Source organism: Numenius arquata, chromosome 12, assembly GCF_964106895.1.
Source record: "Numenius arquata chromosome 12, bNumArq3.hap1.1, whole genome shotgun sequence".
Lineage (NCBI taxonomy): Eukaryota > Metazoa > Chordata > Aves > Charadriiformes > Scolopacidae > Numenius > Numenius arquata.
This window is the reverse complement of record NC_133587.1, coordinates 22748667-22771067: the sequence shown is the minus strand read 5'-3', so window position 1 is coordinate 22771067 and position 22401 is coordinate 22748667. Positions and strand designations below refer to the sequence as shown.

The following is a 22401-nucleotide window of genomic DNA, read 5'->3' as shown; positions in this document are numbered from 1 at the left end:
TGAAGAAGCTTTTGAAATCAGGCTACCGCTGCTACTGGATAAGACCATTTTTTGGATAAATCATCTGCCCTGGTTAAAGTTAGACAAGAGCAAAGAATATACTTCATGTGAAAAACACATATAAGGCAAACATTTCTTCCTTTTTTCATCATATCTTGATATACTGATTTGTAAAGACTTATATCACAACCTTTGTTATAACTATTGCAACTCATTAAAACTGTATTATGTAATATATTTTGACTTTTGGTGTTGCATCCTTACAAAAAGAAGCTGGTCTGCATGAAGTTTCACGATGGCCCTGGGATTCCAGAGGTTGAAGATAAAAAATTAATGCGGTTAAAAAAAGACATCCGTAATAATACTGCACATAGTTTAAGAGGTCATCAAATTGCTTTATTCAAAAATATTTTTTTCCATGTATTTTTTACACTTTCAGTTAAAAATAAGCAAATTATTAAAATGGGAAGAAACAATATCTTTTTAGAATTACTAGAGATTTTTTTTTTTTGCCTGCTGTTATCTACGGAAGCTATTTAAAAGTTCCAAACCTTTTATCAAGCATTATTTAAAGACTATAAGGATAATTAGAAGATTGCCAATATTACAAGGATTAAAATCATCCCCTGGAGAAGGGGAATTTAATTTAAAACCGTAATTTCCTTCAAAGTCTAGATGATGCATCTTCAAAAATATTTTGCAATAACTTTTAATAATAGCATTAGATTACTCTCTGGAAACAATTATTTTAAAACGTCAATTGAAAACATTTTGCAGGTAAGCTCATATCCAGCCAAACATTCATGAATACACTTCTAGAAGGGAGAAAACGCAGAGAGAACACATAATTTTGTTGTTCTAATTAAAAGTCATAATCAATTTGTTCACATGTAATTAAAAAAAATGTAGTTTCTCTAAAAAGAACCAATTTTAAAATGACTGCTCTCCTGAAACAAATCTGAATTTTATCAAGCTTCTCCATAAAACAGGAATATTTATTCATTATTCCTATTTAAAAGTCAACCACTGCTTTGGATTTGCTTGGAGTATTTTATCAATTTTATCTTGGGATATGCCTCTAATTAGCATTTTAGGAACTATATTTTTAAGGATATGTGAATACCCATGACCTCCATATTTCATCAACCTATTCTTAGTGTGCACATCATGAGCCATCAGAATTCTGTCTTCGTAGCCTTCATCGATCAGCATTCGAATCCTGCAGAAGTAAAAAGCAGACCCGTCAGTGAAAGGTTTTCTCTCTGCAACAGCACACAACTGAGCAGCATTTACATTTTTTACATTACTGCTGGACTGTATTATAACCAAACCCATGTATTTTTAGGTACTCGGAAGACATATTCCTTATACTTAATTGCAATCAAATTCACTTAGTGAATGAAAAAAAAACCCACCTCTGAAAACATATCACCACACATCTCAAAGTGGACAAGGAAAACTCTTTCCAGCTGGCACATGACTTTGTATTCCCACTCCCATTAAGGCCACGGAGGAATTCAAGAACTTTTCAGCATCACCAAGCATAGGACACCGGTTTTACATACATAAGTAATAGTTTCCTACATAAGCTCCTTCTCGGCACAATCGGTTCACGGGGTTGGTTCTTGCTGCTGTCACAAAGCCAGTCCCATGACATTTGTTAAGGACCAGACTCTGTGTGTGACAGGTCCTTCAAGAAGCCTGTCTCGTTTACAAATACTTTCACATCTTTAGCTAATTCCCATTTGGCAAACCAGGTTAATAGAAATTTTAAGTTGTCAGCATCATATTCCAGACAGACAGTTATCATCCAAACATCTTTCCAAGATGTTCATTAAAGGAGGAGATAAATAAGCCAGGCATTGCTCAGGGCTGGCACGTGCCGGGAAGTAAGAGGAGCCCAGCTAAACTCACCCGGCAAAGCGACAACAAGGCTGCCCGGAAAAAGAAGTAATCCTTTCGGTCACTCCCCTGAAACCAGTCTGCTGCAAGAAGTCTTTTTGTTCCACATTTCACTCTGGGAACCTTAATCCCTTGCTCAGCTCATTATTTTTTTTAAGAATTAATTGGTGGGTGTCTGTACTGCATGACTCTTTAAGTTTCCCAACAAACTTTGGTTTAATTTGGCAGCAGACCGCAGCATTGAAGTGGCAGAGACCGACAGGGCAGACCTGGAATGGGGTCATTCCTCGTGAAGGCTCCCAATTCCATCATTTGCCAGAGCTGCAAAATTCTAATTCTTAACCCCCTGACTGTGCTTTGATTAGCAATAAAGCAAATACCAGTTTTGTAAGTAACTGCACTATATCTGAAAGCCCTTACTGCCAGCTTTTACTACAATTAGTTACGAGGAGGCAGATGTAGCAGGCTCAAATCAATATGAGCACCAGGAAGAAGGCAAGTAAAATAGAAGCTGGTAAAAAATTACCACCTTTCATAAAAACAGTGTAAGTAGTGCCATATAGAGTACAACACTATGTATACACTGTAGTATTACATCATAAGTATCTTCTCCAGCCTGAAATACAGAGAGACCACAAGCCAACCAGAAAATGAGAGCAATGATACTGGAGGAACTAAGTTTTTTTGCTGACCAAACACCTTCTTAGAATCATCTCCTTTCATATTTGGACTAATTTCATGGGCTGGGGAGGCATATGGACCTTTATATTCCATATTCATTGCTGCTTTTTTCTTATTCCTGTAAGTTTAGTTAGTACTTGCTTCTGACTCGAAGAAAAACTGTCCCTGAAAAAATTCAGTTTTTTACTTGCATTGGCAGTAGGTTGCAGCAAAAATCCCAAAGGGCGCACACAGCTGGACTGTGCTTGAGTAGGTATGGCACAGCTCCAGAAGTCTGCATTTTGAACAGACAAGATCTGATCATGTATTTTCCATTTAGTATTTTCATCAACACATTTAAAGGTCAGCTTGATTTCCACCTGTCTGGTGCTGTTTGACAAAAAAAAAACCCTGCCATCCTATGCCCGTTGTGGCTGCATAAAAAGCCCCGCAAAATCCATTCGATGACACCATACAATGAGAAGACACACTTTTCCTATTTTCTTCCTATAGACAGCTTGCCGCAAGAAATACTCAGATGCCGGAGAGTTTAAGGAGAGACATCGGTGGCTGAGCATGGATCATGGATGGAATGAAAACTCTGCCACGGTCGAACAAGCGCTCGTTAACCAAGGCACGGTCCGTTCCTCTACAAGTACTCCTCCCAGTGCTTCTGTCGGTGCTGACCTCCCGTGGCACCGGAGAGGGGAGGAGGCAGAGGGGAGGGGAACGGCTTTACCCATTCTAAATGTGAAAACTGCAGATTCACTGCAACAGTTTAAAATACCAAGTGCCAGACTGAGAGCCCTGTTAGGAGAGAGAAATGATTTCCAGTGCGGAAAGCAGCAGCAAACGCTTGGCAGTAAGTGGAATAGTTACCACAGCACCTTGAGAACAGCCTGAAAACAGAGAAGAAAAGTTTTGAGGGTACCCTGACAACGAGAGGCAGGGAAGCTATGTCTGAAATACAAGCGAAAAGCTAGAAAGTTACTTTATTAGTGATCAGGGATCATAAAATCTTTCTCATCAGAGGGAAGGCAAGGATTGTTTCTGACTCTGGAAGGGAAAAAGACACAGGCAGGATGACACCCCCTTCCTCAGAAACCTGCCACCTCACTGCACACGAACACCGTGGACCAACACCCCAGGAGGCTCGCAGCTCCGGGCTGAGTGCAAGGAGTGAGTAGTGCATCCCCAGCTGATCCTATTCATCTCAGTTGCTGCAGGGAACACACCTCCTTGGCAATACCGGTTTAGCACAGCACAACGGATTTGCCGTGCAGCTGAGCTGAGCCTGCACGCAAGACGATGAGAAGCAGGGAAGAGGTATCCTGCCAGCGGGGCCAATATTTTCACATTGTGAGTGTGAGGAGCGTGGGAGAGTTCTGAGGAGACAGGCATCTTATCTGGCAAAAGAGAGAAAGGGCAAAAGGAGAGGGAGAGGAGAGGTGATAAAGTCCTCGGAAGAAAAAAGTTTGGTTTTCAGGACGGAAGCACAGGATCCGATCCACCCACGACAACCAATGAGTTTTGCTCCCTTAGCGCATTCGTCAGGAGACGTAACAGGCTCAGAGGATGCTTAGTAGCAGCACCAGGTTTCCAATACTAAGCTTCAGGCAAAAGCCAAACCCAGTATAAAATCCAGCCTTATCTTTTTTACAGTCTACATAAATGCAGTAAATGATAAAATTTAACCAAATCAGCATGGAATTAGGACAGAGAATGAAGTTAAAAAAGCTCTTGATCTTTTTCTCAAGTAACTTTATACAACACTGATTCTACATCTTCCTTTGCAGATAGAAGAAATTATGCATGCTGTCCTAAAGACGTGACAGCAGCAGCAGAAAAAAAATTGTTGTTATTTTAGTATGAAAAAAGACAATTCCGAGCAGCAAGCAGAATTACTCTGTGACGCCCTTAAAAACAAGTATCAATAATATTCGTCAATGGTAACGCTGTATCTTAAACAGCATGGGAGCAGATACCTTGCAATTCTTTCGTTGTCGCTTGGCATGTCAACCTCAGGATGGAACTGGTAATGAAGAAATTCTGTACCAAACAGGTCATACTCTAAATAGCAGCCCAGTTTAGCAAATTCCAGGAGTTTCTTTGTATCAAATATAGTCCTGCAGAGCATATATAACATAAAGTCAGCATTGTAACAGGACGAAGAAAAATCTCATGGTACGAGGACAGGTATTTTGTGACTTCCTACTTGTAAGGAACAAACACAGTAATCTCAGATTTAACTCGCCCTTTTGAAAAACAGGACTCCTGTTTGACACATGCACCTTAAGCTGATACACAGCATTGTCTATCTCACATTCACCTCTGACTTCATGAGTTAAAAAAAAACCAAAACAAACCCAACTCTTTCACCATGAAATAATGAAAACATTAATGATAATCTTTAAATGGAAACAGGAAAGTTACTTACTTTTGATATCAATAACCCTTCTCAACAGACAACCTACCAAGGAAGGACATTTAAGGAGGAGGTTAATTCATGGTGACATTTTAAAAAAAGACAATGGATTACTTACACAAGACAGATTTACTTTCCCAAAAGAGTTACAGGAGACAGCTACATCCAGGGCTTGTTTCATCCATCACACACTGGTAATACACAACTTTGTCTTTAGTTTCTATTCTGTACAGCGATGTTTCCAGATTGTCATTAGAACAGCAATATATCATTGTTTGCACTGGGATCTGGCCAGAATGCCTTACGGAAACGCTCTCACCAAAACAGATAATGGCACTGTGAGTACCCGGGACATGGGCTTTGCAGAAGATTTGAAAAGTGAAGGAGCAAAGCTACTAAAACCCATCACTCTTTTGGGAAAGAATGGCAACTGAAATAACAGCTCTCTAGAATACTTTTTTTTTCTTTGAAACACATTTACCAAGAGTATAAGCTATCCAAAGGAAAACAAAAACTCTCAAACGATATGTTACAATTTTATCTTTATAACCACAATTTTTTTCATCTAAGGAAAAAACAAGTTTCTCCAAGAACAGCACAGTTAACCAAAAGGGCAGTAGGTCAATTTTTTTACTATTGCAGGTATTGGTGTCAGAAAGTAATTTTACCCTATACAATTACATCACAGTCTGTTGCCATGGAAATGACTGATGTCACAATTTCAATATTATGACTTAATAACAGAATCAAGTAGGAGGAACAGATGGGTTGAGAGAGAGAAAACCCTTGTTCAAAGAAGCCTGCCATCAGCAGGAGTCTAAGACTTGCCAACTGTAATTAATAAGAAAAGTTATTTTTAAATAAATGTTACAGTTACAGAGATTGAACATTCATCACCAAATGAGTTTTCAAAGTGCAGAGCAAGAGAACAGGTTGTTTTAGACCCAGTCCTGCTCAGTTCACAGGGAGATGATAGCCAAGAGTATTCAATCCTGTGGCAGGTGGCAAAAAACCACCCAACAATCTATTTCAAAGTCACAGGCAGAACAATTTCTTTTTAATACTATTGTTAGGATCGTGCTTTTGGGTGCTCTGTCCCAACAAAGGGCAGGAGAGCTTAATTTCATCAGCCATTGGGACCCCTTGTAAGCCACGGGGATGTAGAAACAGCAGCAGTTCCCAGCTCAAGTTGCTCATCTCCAGGCTGGAATTTGGTGTTTGGGCAACCTGTGTCCCTGAGCAGCCCTGAACGCACGGAAAAGGAGACGGAACACAGGAAAGCATCCTGTAGTTTGGACCTCATCCATAAATCACCGCAGGAACATCCATCACACCATTGTCAAAGAGGCATTCGTAATGGTTGCTGTGAGCCTTCTAACAACAGCTACTCAGGTGAATCAGTGTTGATCTCCACCAAGATACTTTATAACCTTAAACCCTAATAAATGGCCAAAGCCAAGACTCAATAGCTTTTGATTCCCAGCCTTTATCTACACCGGTTTCATTATGGACACTTGCTACCTTTTGTTCTAAGGTGTTAAATTGCAAAAAACGGTAGCTGGCATTTTAGTTTTATCATTTGACAGTAAATCCACCTGAAAACTACCATTTTGTCTACGTCTAGAGCAGGCATGAAATATGGAGCTATGTACAAATTTATCTCACATTTAAGGGACTGGGATGCTCCCACGTGAATTCTTCTCACTGGAGGAGACTTAAAATGTTAAATGCACATTGCAAAGCCAAACTTCACATTCGTTTAGAGTCTATGTTACAGAAAGTGCCAACCTGAATGTGTGAAAGCAACGATAGAAGGAGCAGAAAGAAATGTCACATTGTGCATCAGCGGCTGTAGTGAAACTGCACCTCTGTCTTGACTGTTTCCCTACTTACATTCCTTGTTTTTCACCAATAAATCACTGAATTTACAGCAATGATTTACAACAGCATATAAAGGCAAAAAAAAGGTAACTGGATGTTTATGTCATATCAAAATGGCTACATAAGTACTGACGCCTGCAGCTTGCTCAGTCCTCTTTCATACAAGCCTTTAAATAATCAGTTTTTCTTTAACAATGAGAGAAAAATATAGCTATAGATACAATGGAATTCAGGTAAATACGTAAAGAAAGCCCATATCATTATTATATAATCAAATCTAAATAAAATTTTGTGGCACTGAAATGTATGCTCCTGAAATCCCCAAGTGAAACATTGAGCTCTGTGTGAACACAAAGCACCTGTAGCTTGATTTGCAAGCTCTTCGAGCCTGTGACAGTCAGAGACTCGGGGCACAGTGCCTGTGTTACACTCACACTGAAGGCAAACAAGCCAATTGCTGGGAATCATATGACACAACCAGTCTCCGTTATTCAGCAACTGGCCAAACCAATCAATGCTGGGACATTTTCCAGCTCACCACGAGCAGCACAAGGTCACACAAATGCATTTGGTAACAGAGGCTGCGCTTCTAAACTGGAGAGAGAAAATTCATCTCCATGTCTGATGAGGGGCTCTTGGTTTTCGCTCTCAAGGAAACTAAAAGTTAGCTCTCTGGTCTATACTAAGAACTATACAGACCCCAACTGTTTTCTTTTTAAGCAATATTTCTTCTGCCTGGTAGCAGAACTGAAAAGATCTGACTTCTGCTTTGATCCAGAATCCAGACAAATCAAGGATTTCTCCACTAGTATCTGACAAATTTTGGTCAGGCCCTTGGTGAGAGCTGCTCCATGTCCAATGCTTTGTAAACGTGGTGATCTGTGCAGGGATATGAAATAATGGAATCCCCATTTTTAAAAAGTGTGGCTACAGTTACTCCTCAAGTCATCCCCAGACCTTCAAAGGGAGTGTTTAAAACCCCTAAATCTCTTTACCAGTGTGAACCCAAAGCTGATCCCAATGGAAGTGCTGGAAGCTGATCAAGCTCTGTATAAGCAGTTTCATATTTTTATGTCAGTAAACTTGAAGATAATTCTTCATGTCATGATCCCAGTGAACAACAGAAACCTAGCTATTTGTAGAGGAGTTCCCCCAAACCCTGCTGGGTTGTGGCTTCCAGGAGGACAAGAGGACAATGGTCTGCTTACCTGTCGAGGTGAGACATGACCGTCTTTGAAGCATCAGCCCCAGCTTCCTGCAGAATGCGGATAATCTGGAAAGGTGCATCACTGTTCCGGCCAGGATGAATGATAACAGGGCACCCAAGCTGTGCCTGAGCCTGCGCTGTTGCCTGGAGCACTCTGTGTTCACTCTGCGTCAAAGGCCAGGAGCAACCTATTTCTCCCACAACACCACACTTGATGTTAGTCCCATCCGCTCCATTGAGTACCTCATCAACAATAATCCCTGTAAGCTAGAGAACAGGGAAATGAGATTTTTGGGTATTAGTACTATTTGTGTTAAATTGCGTCAAATTTGGCATACGGACACTGTGCTAGTTATACTCCTGAGGTCTTCCTGAACTTATTCAATTAACAGTTGGGTGGGTGAAAACACTGCAGTTAAAATCTGGTTTCTGTCAACTAACGTTATGCACCACTTGACGTTTGCTCAAATTTTGACCATTGATTTTCAAAATGATTTTAACCCATTTGTAAACTGTGACAGATTTTCAAAAATTTTCTCAGCTCTGTTCATCCCCGTTACAGCCTTCTGCCTTGGAGAGTTCCCTCTTCTCCCTATCATCACATTTTCTTAATAAAAGATGAATGAGTGTTTATTATTATAGGAATATCTGGGGACCTTGGTCATTATTAACACATTGTCCTAGGCACCGTACAAACAATTCAATGTAGACTCTGCCCTAAAAAGTCTGGAGAAATGGTAGAGAAGAGAGACATAACAGCCAGCCTGAGCAAAGCAATGATCTACAGCTGTCCTGTAAATATTGCAATTATTTATGCTTTTAACAAGAATTCTGACTGATTTCATTGGGAAGCAATTAGCCAGAAAAAGAAACAAAAGAGGCAGAAAGGATATACTCCCTCCCTAGAAATTGTAAAAAGAACAAAGTAACTGGTGTGGAACCAGATGCTCACACATGAAGTACTTTATTTTCCTTTTACTGTTGCATTATAACAAATCCCTGAGAGAAAATGGAGCTTAAGAATTGGAAACGCTGACAGATAATCCCAGCACACACAAGTAGGGTTGGTCCAGCTACAACACACAAGCAGTAATGCTCTTCCCAAGTTTTTCACATTGAGAACGTCTAGATTTCTTCTATCTTGCTGGAACTTCTCTCCAACTTTGACTCACCCAGGGATAACTGATAGGAGAGAGACTCCAAAGCAACGGTTAAGACTTACCTGCTCCACTGTCATGGCCTGTGTTTGAGAAGAATGAGTGGAATCCACATAAAACCCAGCCCCAGCAATAATATGGACTCCAGTTTCTTCAGCAAGTTTCTTCAAAGTATTCATATCCCGACCAATTCCTGTGGTTGTGTTTTCCACAATCGTCCCACCACCCGCTGCTTTGAAATGCAACAGCTCCTCCTTCACAGTGTCTGTTTCCTGATACAAAAGAAGGTTTTCTTTATGGCTGTAGGGATTTTGCTTAATCCAAAACAAGTTCTTCATCTCAATGGGCCCATCAGACAGAGGCTCTTGGCCTGGAGAAGGTGGACAAAAACAGCTGCTGTAGTTCATAGTCAAGTGTTCGTGAGTCAACGTGTAGCCAAGGCGGTCTGGATCCACAGGGCCCAAGACAGTCTGTGCTTTCCCTCCCAAGGAAGGCATTTTTTCTTCAGCGAAAGGAAAAAAAAAAAAAAATCAGATTAAAAGAGTCTGTGAAGGAAGAAGAAAGGAAACAAAAACATTTCAGACGGAGCAAACATTTCTTACAAAATTTCTGAATTCCCTCCTCTCTCTCATGCACGGATCTACACGCTGCTTGTGTTCGCTGGAAAGTTTTCAAACGTTGTTTCCAGTAGAGTGGTCAATATGAAAAACAAAGCATTTAACTCAGTACTCTAGCAATGTAAAAATGCCACATTCCAGTACAGGGAAACCATCATCATTTATTGTGCTGTACTCAGTATCACATTAAGATAAACATTTCCTATTTAATAACAACCACTGTATGTTCATTTAGGATTCTCTGCTCTTCAGCAGCTGTTAAATTTTGTCAGCTTGAGCCACCAGATGAACATACTTGGCACCAAGGCTGAATATTCCTTACTGGTACGTTCATTTTATTTATCTGTGTCCTCCAAGACTCACTATTCCCCTCACACGCCGAGGAAGCTGGACATGTTTGGGCACCTCGTCTGCCCCTCTGTATGAGGAACACCAGGACGAGGGTGATCATCTCCTCCTTAGACTTCAACAGAGGCTCAGGTTCTTCTGCCACCTGCACTGTGGAGGTCTGAAACAGCCCAGGACAACTCCAAAGCTGACAACAGTCGCTGAAGACCCAGCGTGGCTCCCAACCAGTGGGGCAGAAGCCAAAGGGCTTTCTCCATCAGCTTAATTGGCCAAATATTTTACCCATTAAGAACAGACCTTAACCTAACACCTATTTTATGTAGCTCAGCCTCTAAGACATTTGTTCTCTTCATTGTTAACATGAACAAAACAATGTTAGTTCACGAAACTTCAAGTGAGTGGTGACAAAGGTACATGGAGGCTGCTGTCTGCAGCTGGTTCATGTCAAAGGCATCTGCCCTGTGCAACTCTGGCCCGACTTGCTACAGCTTAGAACTAGCTGCAGCTCTCCCCATTGGGATTTTGGGGGGGATTTTTGTCTTTTAGGGGTGGGGGTAGTCTTTTTAATTTATGTGCCATATTAACATTAAACAGAGCTGACTACCCAGTTCATGTTAGATCTTTCCCGATGCTAGTTGCAAAGGCTTGAGGATATATAGTTATAATCCCTAGTCAACCAAAATCATCAGTTATGAAACAAAATACATGTTTAATCATGTCCAGAGGACAGGACTAAGTAGAGCATGCATTATTGATTAAAGAGAGAGGTCTTTCCCATTTCTGTCTCCCTTTTAGTGAATAATATCATAAACACGGGTTTGTTACTGGTGAGGCCCTCAGAGGACGCTTTCCTTTTAACTGCTAAAGTTAATCTACCAGGATGACAGAAAAACTGAAATCTGAAGGGCGCTGAACTCTACATATCAAAGGGCACGAGAATGTGGAGGTCTCTTTGGGGATACTTTCATCTCAGGAGAAGCAGTCACTGCCAGAGTACCAATGCAGGAAAGGGACCTATCCCTGTGGAAGGCAGACACCACTCCTAGAGGAGTCTGCAGGGCTGGCAGTTATTTTAATAGGAAAACTTGGCCATCCATAAGAAAGAGAAAGGGCTGACTGACTGCTTGCCTTGTGTAGAAGCAGACTTAGGAAGAACTGTTCTTTTATGAATTTAATTTCTAGACTAGTGTGTTGACTTGTTTGAGGAGGCAGAAGAATAATTACTCTCATAGAACAGACTGCTGGCTGATTAATATAATGATTTATTTTTTGCCAAATAAGATGTGCATGATTTCAGAAAATATTATTCTTGAGCAAATAATTAAAAGCAAAATACCTGTCTTAGTCAGAAACTGCTGCTAGCTGCAATTCAATTAAGATGTCCAACCCAGTCATTAATTCTATCCTTAAACAAAGCTGGTGCTCTGCAGAGCAACCCACTATTTTGGAGAAAGTTCAATGATCTGAGTGATTCTTATATGCACAGCAAAGAGACTAAGATAATTCTAAGACAATTGCATTACCTTTGTGCTTTTTTTTTCCCCTTTTTTATTTTGTTTTTGAATATCTACACTCTGGTATGCAGTAAAACCCTGACAGCATGAAGAGTGGTTACTACTCTCTGCACTGGGGACACACTTTTCTTTCCTCATGTTCACTGGCAATTTTCAAATCCATTTATTAAGTTAGGAAAACAAACCTATATACATATTTCGTTGTCTAATTAAATATGTAAGTACTGAAATTCTTCTGATAAAACTTGACACAAAGCGATTACAGTCTGCTTCCTTAACAGGTTTCCACTTCAGTTTTTCAGTTATTTAATAGCGCGGTTACTCAAAAAGCGCGGTTACACACTAATTGAATGCAAATTTTTGCTCACTTTCAGATTACTACTTTGATAAAAAGTTGACTTTCAACATTTGTTCCCACTAATTCCTTTCTGACGCAGTTAATTTAGATAACCCTCAATTAATCTGGCCTGACCACTGCAAGGACCTTTGGTGGTGTGTGCGAGATCTTCTTATGGCCTGAGGCTGCTGCCTTCTGATTTATAACAGCAGGAAACATTTAAGATTACCAGTTCCAGTGCCAGGTTTCTCTTGTAGCAGATACCAATCCGTTGATTTTTTGACCGTAGATTTTGGATTATAGCACACATACAGAGCTTACAGAACCAATGCCTACTATTGAACCTTCTGACTGAGGCCAAGGATTTTCATAAATACAAGCAGCATCACAAAAACGGAAGCTGACACAAACAGCATTTAAAGGAGGCATAATTTTATCTACATGAAAAATATGATTAATATTAATGTCTGTGCCTGCTTACTAACACAGTTTTAGAAACCTTCCACTTTTAATAAAAAAAATGATGAAAAATAAAAAAAGCCAACAACCTGTAACTGGAACTATTTTTAAAACCACTGTCCTGCCATCTTCCCTACTGTCATTTACACAGACAGCACGCCCTGATTATGCTATAATGGTACATTGCTTCTAATAAGATTCACTTGATGGAACCAGAATATAATTAGTTCCTTTAAAACAGATTTTAGGTGCAAACAGCTTTTAAGGGGAATAAGGACTGTTGCTTAATTTAAGCATGTAGATGTTGCTACAGAAATCAATGTTCATGTGCTTTACTAATGACTTGCATGTCATGTTTTACACAGACCTTTCTTTCAAGAAAGTTTCTTCTTTCATACACCGTCTGAATCCATATCACCTCACTTAGCCATCTAAAATGACATATGTCTTCTACAGAATAATTGTCTAGACCATTTTCATAGTGGAGATGGAAAGACATATCCACAGGCAACTCATCCAGTCTATTTGGAATGTTTGCAGGAGAACAGAAGTCACTTTCTGTAATAACGGCCTCCTTCCACGGACATGGAGGGAGCCAAGAAACAATCCCAGACGAGGCAAGTATATTTTAGATGGTCCTACATAAGATGTGTAAATTATATTTACTGAAACTTAACCCAGTCTGAGAAGGAGGGGAAAGGTGTGGATTCCTATGACAAAGATAAACAGGTAGGCTCTTACCTGGCAATAAAAGGTATTTTGGTTTTGGAAGTCACTAAATTGCGCTGAGCTAAGGTGCTCCTGCATAGAACAAGTCTTCTCTGCTCTAGGTGCTGTATAAAGAGAGAAATACATGGTATTTCCTGAAAATTACATTTTCAGATAAAAATATGAGAATTGCTTTAAGATATAACCAAAATTTGCAGTAGTTCACAACAGCCTTGAAACAACACCTTAACATTTCTGTAATCAACTCTGGCTCTGGACAAATGTTTACAACCACCAATTGTATGGTAAGTAAAATACGAATCTCACCATTAGCCAACTATTAAATATTGGAGACGTAATATTTTTCCTAGAGGTATTGTTAAGAGGAAAGAGACCTGCTACTAAAAACATCATGGTACTGCATTCCTGACTCTGGTAAAAACTCCACTGAGTTCAGTAGATGCTTTGCCTGAATACTGATGGCAAGATTTGTGTTTCTGCATTTCCCATCTGAAACTTGCTCTTCAGTCATTGTGTCATTTTAATGGGCTTGTAATCAGAAGTCTCTCTAGGTTTGGATTAGTTGCTTCCTACAGTAGTCTCATGTTGCTGAAACATTATAATCACATAAATGCAGTTTCCACACGCTAACGCCGCATTTGTTTTGATTCGGTGAGTACATTTTAATGGTATTAGCACAGATTCTCTCTAGACTTGTATGGGAATCATTTTATTGCCTTTACATTACAATGTGAGATTACAGTGGCACTAAATCCAGATTGCTGTGACTGAAAAAAAGAATGGCTCAATGGGTATTTATTATATTCAGAAAAAATTAAACACAGCTGCCATTTAGAAACAAGGGCTGCCCTGGCTGCATCAAGAGCATTCTAAGCGGGTCCTTCCTTTATAACCATGCAGTCCCAGGAAATGTGACATAGCGCGGGTTCGCTATACCTTTACAGATGAAGGAAACTCTTTGAGCATTCAATTCTTCTGTAAACAACCTCTACAGAGCATGGAAAAGCCCCAAATTAGAAATACATGACACATTTGTGGTACATTACCATTAGCTAGACTATGCTGTGTTATCTCACTATTCCCCACATGTAAACATTTTGCAAGGAGCGAAAAAGTTAGCAAGACAAAGGAGACAGCGGCTAAGAGAACACATGTAGACTATGTCAGGAAGATTTTAAAAAATGAACTTCTTTCTCTCTTCCCTCATGCATCCACCAACTCTGTAGCGGTTTACAGGTGGAAGGGACTCAATACTGCCAACAGAGGTTCTTCCTCTTCCCCACCAGACAAGCAAGTTTTCTAACTTCCCTGACAGATAGGTGCCAGATCCGCTTCTTCAAAAATTTATTCACAAGAGCTAATCTCAGGACAAACATGCCTGAAACCCATCTCTTTCTCTCATACACTGGTTTTCACCGTGGGGGTGTTGGTCGACTCTCGGCTGAACATGAGCCAGCAGTGTGCCCAGGTGGCCAAGAAGGCCAACAGCATCCTGGCCTGTGTCAGGAACAGCATGGTGAGTAGGACTCGGGAGGTGATCATCCCCCTGTACTGGGCACTGGTGAGGCCTCCACCACGAGTGCTGGGTCCAGTTTTGGGCCCCTCACCACCAAAAAGGCATTGAGGGGCTGGAGCGGGTCCAGAGAAGGGCAACGGAGCTGGTGAGGGGTCTGGAGCACAAGTCTTGTGAGGACAGGCTGAGGGAGCTGGGGGTGTTCAGCCTGGAAAAAAGGAGGCTGAGGGGAGACCTTCGTGCTCTCTACAACTACCTGAAAGGAGGGTGTAGCCGGGGGGGGTCGGTCTCTTCTCCCAAGGAACAGGCAACAGGACTAGAGGAAATGGCCTCAAGTTGCACCAGGGGAGATTCAGATTGGATATTAGGAAGAATTGTTACACTGAAAGGGTTATCAAGCCTTGGAATGGGCTGCCCAGGGAAGTGGCTGAGGCACCATCCCTGGAGGTATTGAAAAGCTGGGTTGACATAGTGCTTAGAGACATGGTTTAGTGACCTTTTTTTTTTTGTCAGAGTTAAATTGATGGTTGGACTAGATGATCTTGAAGGTCCCTTCCAACCTAGAAGATTCTATGATTCTATGATTCAAAAAGCATGACTTTTTCGCCCATGCACAGCACCAGGGAAGTGCAGGTACATGGGGAGCAGAGTCCCCCACAGCTGGCTGGGTGAGAGCAGCAGTAGGAGTGAACTTGCATCTGCTCCAGAAGGACAGATACCAGCTTTACCTGTCATTTAGCCTCACATCAATGTCTGCAACGGTGTCCAACAGCCTGCGACGCCATACTCCTTACATGGGCACTCTAGTAATCTCCGTGTTACACAAGATAACAGCACATCTCATACTGCTTTTGGGCTATTTTGTGCAAGAAACAGAATTTGGAAATGGATTAAAAGTACTATGAAAAAATGCAGATTTCTGGGCAAACTCCTGTCCCTTCTACAGAAATGGCAGATGTGCATTAAAGTCACATTTATTCCTCCCTGTCTTCAGAATTGACATTGGTCAGAAATTACATTGGTCTTTTTCTTCTCCCAAACTGGAGCTACGAGATTATCATGATTTGCGGAACTTCAAGCTAACTCAGAAAAATGAGCCAAGGAAAATAATCTTATCTGTTCAGAGGCAGCGTTTTCTTTTTTCACTACCTTCATACTCTGTTAATTTAAAAAAACAATCCACACAAGTATCATGATAGCATGCCTAGTGCAGAAGTGTACTAAGGGGACAAGGACACTACACGTACAGTGCTGGCCTTCCTCCTAGTTCTCAGTCAAACTGCATAGGGATGGCACGCTAGTACTTCCATGAGCATCAACACTAAGGCAAGGCTTTGTGTCCTAAGCATCGATGTCACATAGGAGATTTTTCATGCTCTGATTAAAGCTCTTCTCAGAAAGGAAGGGAACACTTACAGTCACTCTCTCCTACAAGAACTCCTGTCTAACCCCATATGAGCATATCTTGCAGCTCTTCTTTAATGGGGCACTTGCGGCTTCCCATCTTTGGGTGGCTATATTTTCATGGAGCAGGTAAGAACTTCACCATTTCAGGTATCTGTACTCTCTCCACTGAGTAGAAATTGGCCAAAAGTTTTGATATCTAGAGAACTCTTGGGGAAACATTTAAAAAGCATCACCTATCCCTCCCTTGCTGCCTTTTTTCCTGACACACACTGTTTTGGAGACACTCAGGTAACCCTGAGGGCTAACGCAGTGGCCTTCAACGACCTAGCTTTGGTCCCAAAATCATTCAGAAACATAAATTTCCTTAAGAAGCCAAGGTAGAAGAAACATTAAATATTGGTTTTTACTAGATTTTCTATATATATTTTGTGTAACCATAAAGCTTTTACACTACAGAAGCCTGGAAGTAAGGCTTTATATTAAGTTACAATATATGCTATAAAAAAAATTATGAGAACTCTACCCAAGGCTTACATAATCCTGCAATGGTAAGTAGAAGTCCCAGCAAAATATGCACATACACGCATCACAGCAGTTAGGTTGCTTGAGTGGCACTGGCAATATTCTACAACCTAAAAGCATTGCTTTAAAATAACTTACATTGTAAGAGAAATTTAAACAGTTGCACATATGTGAAAGGCCAATATATTGATTTCCTGCCCTCAGAACCTCCAAAAAGCACACCTTGGGGAAAGGAACTGGGCAAGTCAGAAGCAAAGCTTTTAAATGTTCACCTGAAAGGGTGAGTGAAATTTTTCACTGTGTACTCCCTCTGTCGCTCAGCTAGTGGCAGGCAGACAGCCCTTCCAGCTTCTCATGGTTTGAGGGTCACGTTCTTGCTCTAGCTAGGCTTTGAGCCAGACATGCATAAAACGGGTTTCTCCCTTAGAGCTGAACAGCCACACCAGAACAAAGTGCAGCCTCTGAGACTGATTTCACAGCGCAGCCATACCTGTGGGATCAAAGCAAGCACATGTCATCTGCACATGACCATGTATGCATGCCTACAGTGATTTGCCCCAGAGGCAAAGTTTAAGCCACTTAGTATGCAATACTTTGCACACTTTTTTTTCAGTTTGGTTAAGGTTCAGTTGTTGTAAGCACAATAGAGTTAGACTTTTACCTTATTTCTGTGCAGATAACAGTCTCAAAACTTAGTCTTCCTTGAGCAAAGTCACATTGAAATTTCTCTTCCTCAGAGAGATCTAAGACCAACATCCCCATAAGTGTTTTTTTCATCAACAACTCCTTTAGAAGAACTTCAGGGGATTTTACATTTTGGGCAGCTTCCAAAATTACTCTTGATAAAAGGTCAAATAAAAATTCTCCCCTAGGGTCTAACATTACATTAATTATATTTTACATGCACACACAGTGTTCTTAGGCCAAAAATCAGGACTGAAGTCACATTACGCCATATGCAAATATGGGCTGAGTCCTGCATGCTGATGCATGCATTTGTATTCTTTAAGAATATTCTTAAGATTCTAGACAGAATCTTATTTGCTTCTCATGGATGCTGGGCTACATGCAGACACACCCTCTTGCTAGGACAACATGATATAGGAAAAAAGTTTGTGCTTTTCAGAAATATGTATCCAGTGTTCATTCCCTCTAAATTTCAAAATTGAAACTTAAGTAAACACATAGCTCTACTCTTACCATTATTTTCATTGGTTTCAATTGTTTTTCTGTTAAGGTCACATATGCTTAAATATTTTCACATGAGCTTAAAAACTTCAGTAAGCACGTTGCATGGAGCACTATCACTCACTTGTGCAGCACCATCATCAGGAGACACACTCAATGAGTCTATGGATCTTGACAGGCTGAGCTAAAGAGAAAAGGAATGGAGGTCAAAGACACCAAAGAACAGACATCATCATTCTCACCACACGTATCTATGCAATGGAAATGCAAAGTTCATTATTACCTCCTGGTCAAGACTGGACATTACTAGCTGGAAAATTCAGATGAACGAACCCCAAGGTCAGCTTTGTGGCAGAACGTACCACTGAGGTACGTGAGGCCTTCACTGAGGCCCGTGAAGCCACATGCAGTGGAGAACTGAGTGGAGATGGGGTTTAAGTGCCTCACTCAAGATCGCAGACTGCAGCAACTGGGTTAAGCCGGGACTTCCAGAAAACCACTTTCTTTAATAGTGACTGATGGGTTTAGATGCAGGGAACTAAATTCAGTTTCCCAGTACCGCAAACAACTGTATTCCAAAACATGCAATCAATCTGAAGACCCACCGGAAAAAAAGTACCCCACGAAAAGCCTTTGCAGTTTCAGCTGCGACTGTTCTGCTCTGGCTTTGTCAGTAATGGAAGCCCTATGCTCCTTTCAAGGTCCACTTCTGCTCTAACGAGTAACTAGCCCACACAAGAAAAGCTAATGTGAGCCAAGTGAAAGCTTAAAGCTGATGGGTGTAACTTAATGAGTTTATCTTTTAACTCAGCAGTCAAAGGCAATGATCTCTTGCTTGTACAACCCCTGGTAATAAGTTCTTAGCCACAGCTGGATACAATAGTGAAACAGCAGGAACAACCAACACACAGAAGCTGACGAGACTGTCAGGTCCCCTGCATAGCCTTCTGCTTTCTTCCCAGGTATTGCTGAATCTTCAGTCTTAACAAGAACTGGACATAGACCCTTGCCGCTGTTTTGTCTTTTCATATCACAGAACGTAATGGCACACCATTTCTGAAAGAAGATACAAACTCAATATCTTTGTCCTGGAAACTATTAATTATCTGTTTTTTAAAAAAATCTTTGCTACCCAGTCTAAAGTGAGTAACACAGAGCTAAGTCCTGCAATAAAGTTTAAAAGCCTCAAGAGTTCGAGCAGTAAGACCAGTTGAACATTTCTGGACCCATCTGAAAATGACCCATCTGCCAGAAGGTATGCAAATCACAGTAAAGAAAGAGTTAAGTTCCTTTCATTTAGTTGTCACTACAGAGACTCAGGACAGAGCAAAGACAACTGTGGGATAAAACATTTCTCCTTTTACACTTTGAGGTAAGAGGTGAAATCCTGAAAAAAAGAAAAAGAGGGAGTACTTCAGCAGGTAATGCACCGTTCTTTTTGGGGCCTTCTTCCTCCACAGAAGTTACTTCAGGGAAAACCCTGTGGCTTTGGCTCCATGCAAAACTAAGGTTTCAGAGTATCTTTGAGAAGAGTGATCCTACACGTTTCTGAGATCTGACTGAAAAATTGTGATTTACTTCAAACTGTCATATAAGAGTGGTGGTGGTCTTTCTTCTCACTTTCTTCCTCTTATCCAAGTAGTTAAATACTTCTGAAACATATCCCAGCCATTGTTAGAGTAAAATGCCTTTCATGGATTATTACCCACATACGTATTAATATCAGACCAAAGACATGGCCACTGCTTAGAAAGTTCTGAAGGAGCTTTTCAATTTGTAACCAGAAAATGATGTTAAAGCAGAAAACCTATGCTACCAGTTTTGAGAAAAAGATGAAAATTCATTTGAGAACTAGGGGGATGGGACACTTCCTTTCCCTTCCAATGGAGCTGTTAATGCAATGACTTGTATATTCTCCAGAAACACAGAAGACCAAAGTTCAAAACTGCTCTGAATCAAACCAGGGACTTGAACCTTAGGTTTCCACAACCTAGAGGGATTTCTAATCCTCCCCCTAACCAGAGAGGTGGCGAGCCTGATACAAGCAGAAGTCTCCTTTCTCTTTTTTCATGAAACCTTAAGAAGTCTTAGTTTCAGCTTACTAAAAAATGAACCTTGTTTGGTAGTTCAGGTTTTGAAAGATGGAAAAAATATTTTAGATCTGCATCAAGTGAAATAATAAAACCCCCAGAATGTTCAGAGAAACAGTCCTTTAATAACCACAGAACTCGGTGCCATATGCTTCACTATATACTGATCCTAAGACGTGAGGAGTAAGCTGACGAAGGCTCCCTAACCACAGAGGGAAGCAGTGACACTTGTTCCTGCTCCACCGTGCATTAATTTAATAAGTTAGCACTGGTCACCTATATGAAATGTAATTAAGTATCTGAATGCCATTGTTGCCACCTTTGATTATAACTACAAAAATGAATGTGATGATGGTGACATGATGGCAAATATTATGTCTGTTAAATTCCAAAACATGAGAGGCATTCATAATGATAAATGACATTTATGTAGTCTTTCATATGACGATCCCAAAGTACCTGACAAAACGATACAAAACTACCTATTACAAGCACCGCTTCACCCATCACTGAAATACAGCCCCCAGCAGAATGAAGGCAACAACCTTTAAACACTACAGAACATATTACGGCAGAGGATGTCAAATGATGTACCCAGTACAAAGCACAGGGGAGTTTCATATAGGCAAAACACTATTTTCCAAAAGCAAGTGACCTCCGGCTAAAAATCTGTTTCATTCAAGAGTTACCACAAGCCTCTAGTATACAGAAGATACCACCCTTAACAACAGACATGCCTTAAAAAGAATTATATCTACAGGTTTCTTAGGGATCATATATGTTCATGTACTTGCTAGGCCAAAAGATGCTCATCTGAGCTCCTCACCAACAGGACTTGTATGCTCCAACTAGGGACCACATCACCACAAGACCTGCTGCAAAGGGGCTACCAATCCCCCAAGGCCACTGTCGGGCAGTGGCTCAGCTACAGCGCTGAACCCCATTTTGCAGAGGGGACCCAAACCTCCCTCACCCAGAACCAGCACCCCTCTCCGCAGCCTGCCAAACTGGTGCAAGAGGAGGAGAAAGCAGGGCTGCTGCAACTGTGTTCCGTAAAGGACAGTGCACCTCAGGCCACAGAGAAAACGCATGGTGTCTGGATGCCAACAAGGCTCGCAGGCAAGCCCTGGAGCTTTGCCGTTAAGCCTCGTCAAGCTTAAGCAACTCTGGAAGCATCTTACAGAGGGCTGCAGGTGCTTCCAGATGGAGAGGCAGCTGAAGACAGGCTCTGAAGGTCCCAGTTTTGGCTTGAGGTGTTTGTTGCTTCACGGAGCCACCCTCAGAGACTGATGGGAGAGGAGTACTAGAGAGGATGTAGTTCCAATATTTAACTTGCTATGACTGTACAAATATTAAATACCAGCACTAATAATAGCAGCGTAGCAGGCTGCCCGAGCTGGGGGGGGTTACTCTGCTGATAATTTTCCCCTGATCCTGCAAAACGCTTCTCCCCAAAGGAGGAGGCGGAGTTCATCACCCCAACCTCCAGACCTGCTGCGGGGCTCCCTGCAGGAACCCTGCCTGCGCCGGCACCGCTCCCACTCGCGGTCCCCCCCCCGCGCCCCGCTTCTTGCCCGCGGCCCCCTCCGCCGGGGCTGCCCGCGGCCGGGCTCCGCCCCGCCCCGGCGCCCTTATCCCCGCGGAGCGACGGCCCCTTAAGGCCCGTCACCCGGACCTGCGCTCCCCGCCGCCGAGCGCAGGCCCGAGCCGCCCGCTAGCCCGCCTCAGGCCGCCGCCGAACCGCGACGCGCGGCCCTTCGCCGCTTCCCGCCCTCCGCGCCTCAGGCCATCCCGGGCCGGGCACAGCGCGTCGGGCCGGCGGCGGCAGAGGCGGCAGCAGCTGTCGCCCCTCAACTCCGGCGAAGTTTCCCGGGCCGGGCGCCTCCCGGGCCCGGGGCATTGAGGGCGAGCCCGGGACGGCTCTGGGCCGCGGGAGGACGCGGAGCGGCTCGGCGGGCTGAGGAGACGCCCCCCGGGGTCCCCGTCGCGCCCGCTCGCTCACCCCCCGGACAGGACCCTCCGCCGGAAGCGCCTCAACCGCGATCGCCGCAGGGCCCCCGCAGGCCGCCGCTACCGCCCCGCTCGGGGCGGGACTTCCCCGCCGCGGCCCGGCGCCCGGGACGAGAGCGGACGGCGGAGGCGGGGGACTGGGGCGGGAGCGGGGCGGCGGCGGGGAGTTCGGAGCCGGGAGCGAGCGGCGGGTGGGGAGAGCACGGCTGGGCGCCCGCGATGGCTCTGGGCCCCCTCCCCGCCACCCGGGGTTCGCGGTCCCCGGAGGCCCGTTCCCCGTTGGCGTGAGGTGCCGCTGTGTATCGTGCCAGCGTCGGCTCCAAGTACAAACGGAGTCGGTGGATGCGAGCATCCTTGGCTGTCCTTGCTCCTACCCGCTGTTTGCACAGCAGGGAAGGAGGCTGGGATCCACTGAGTCATTTTGGGGGGTTGGGA

At 42.7% G+C, this 22401-nt stretch overlaps 1 protein-coding gene across 4 annotated transcripts; it reads right to left on the bottom strand.

Annotated features, from left to right (window-relative positions):
- Window positions 1-370: 370 nt before the first annotated feature.
- PTER (phosphotriesterase related) lies at window positions 371-22061 on the bottom strand. Of its 4 annotated transcripts, XM_074157187.1 has the most exons (8): window positions 21959-22061; window positions 17991-18050; window positions 13249-13340; window positions 9835-9892; window positions 9298-9734; window positions 8077-8342; window positions 4548-4688; window positions 380-1219 (listed from the first exon to the last, which is right to left on the bottom strand). In XM_074157187.1, exons 5-8 carry the CDS (start codon window positions 9727-9729, stop codon window positions 1009-1011), a joined length of 1050 nt encoding a protein of 349 aa, XP_074013288.1. In that variant the 5' UTR covers window positions 9730-9734; window positions 9835-9892; window positions 13249-13340; window positions 17991-18050; window positions 21959-22061; the 3' UTR covers window positions 380-1008. The 4 variants fall into 4 exon arrangements, with proteins under 4 accessions (XP_074013286.1, XP_074013288.1, XP_074013287.1 ...); XM_074157185.1 differs by lacking the exons at window positions 17991-18050; window positions 21959-22061 and adding an exon at window positions 16951-17168 and having other exon boundaries at window positions 371-1219; XM_074157186.1 differs by lacking the exon at window positions 17991-18050 and having other exon boundaries at window positions 21959-22045.
- Between the last annotated feature and the right edge of the window lie 340 nt (window positions 22062-22401).

Excerpts from the sequence above, each read along its gene's own strand:
- PTER (XM_074157187.1), bottom strand. The coding sequence starts at position 9,729 with ATGCCTTCCTTGGGAGGGAAAGCACAGACTGTCTTGGGCCCTGTGGAT. Across the intron at positions 4,689-8,076 it reads GTCATGTCTCACCTCGACAG|GACTATATTTGATACAAAGA; the intron begins GTAAGCAGACCA and ends TATGCTCTGCAG. Across the intron at positions 1,220-4,547 it reads GACAACGAAAGAATTGCAAG|GATTCGAATGCTGATCGATG; the intron begins GTATCTGCTCCC and ends TTACTTCTGCAG.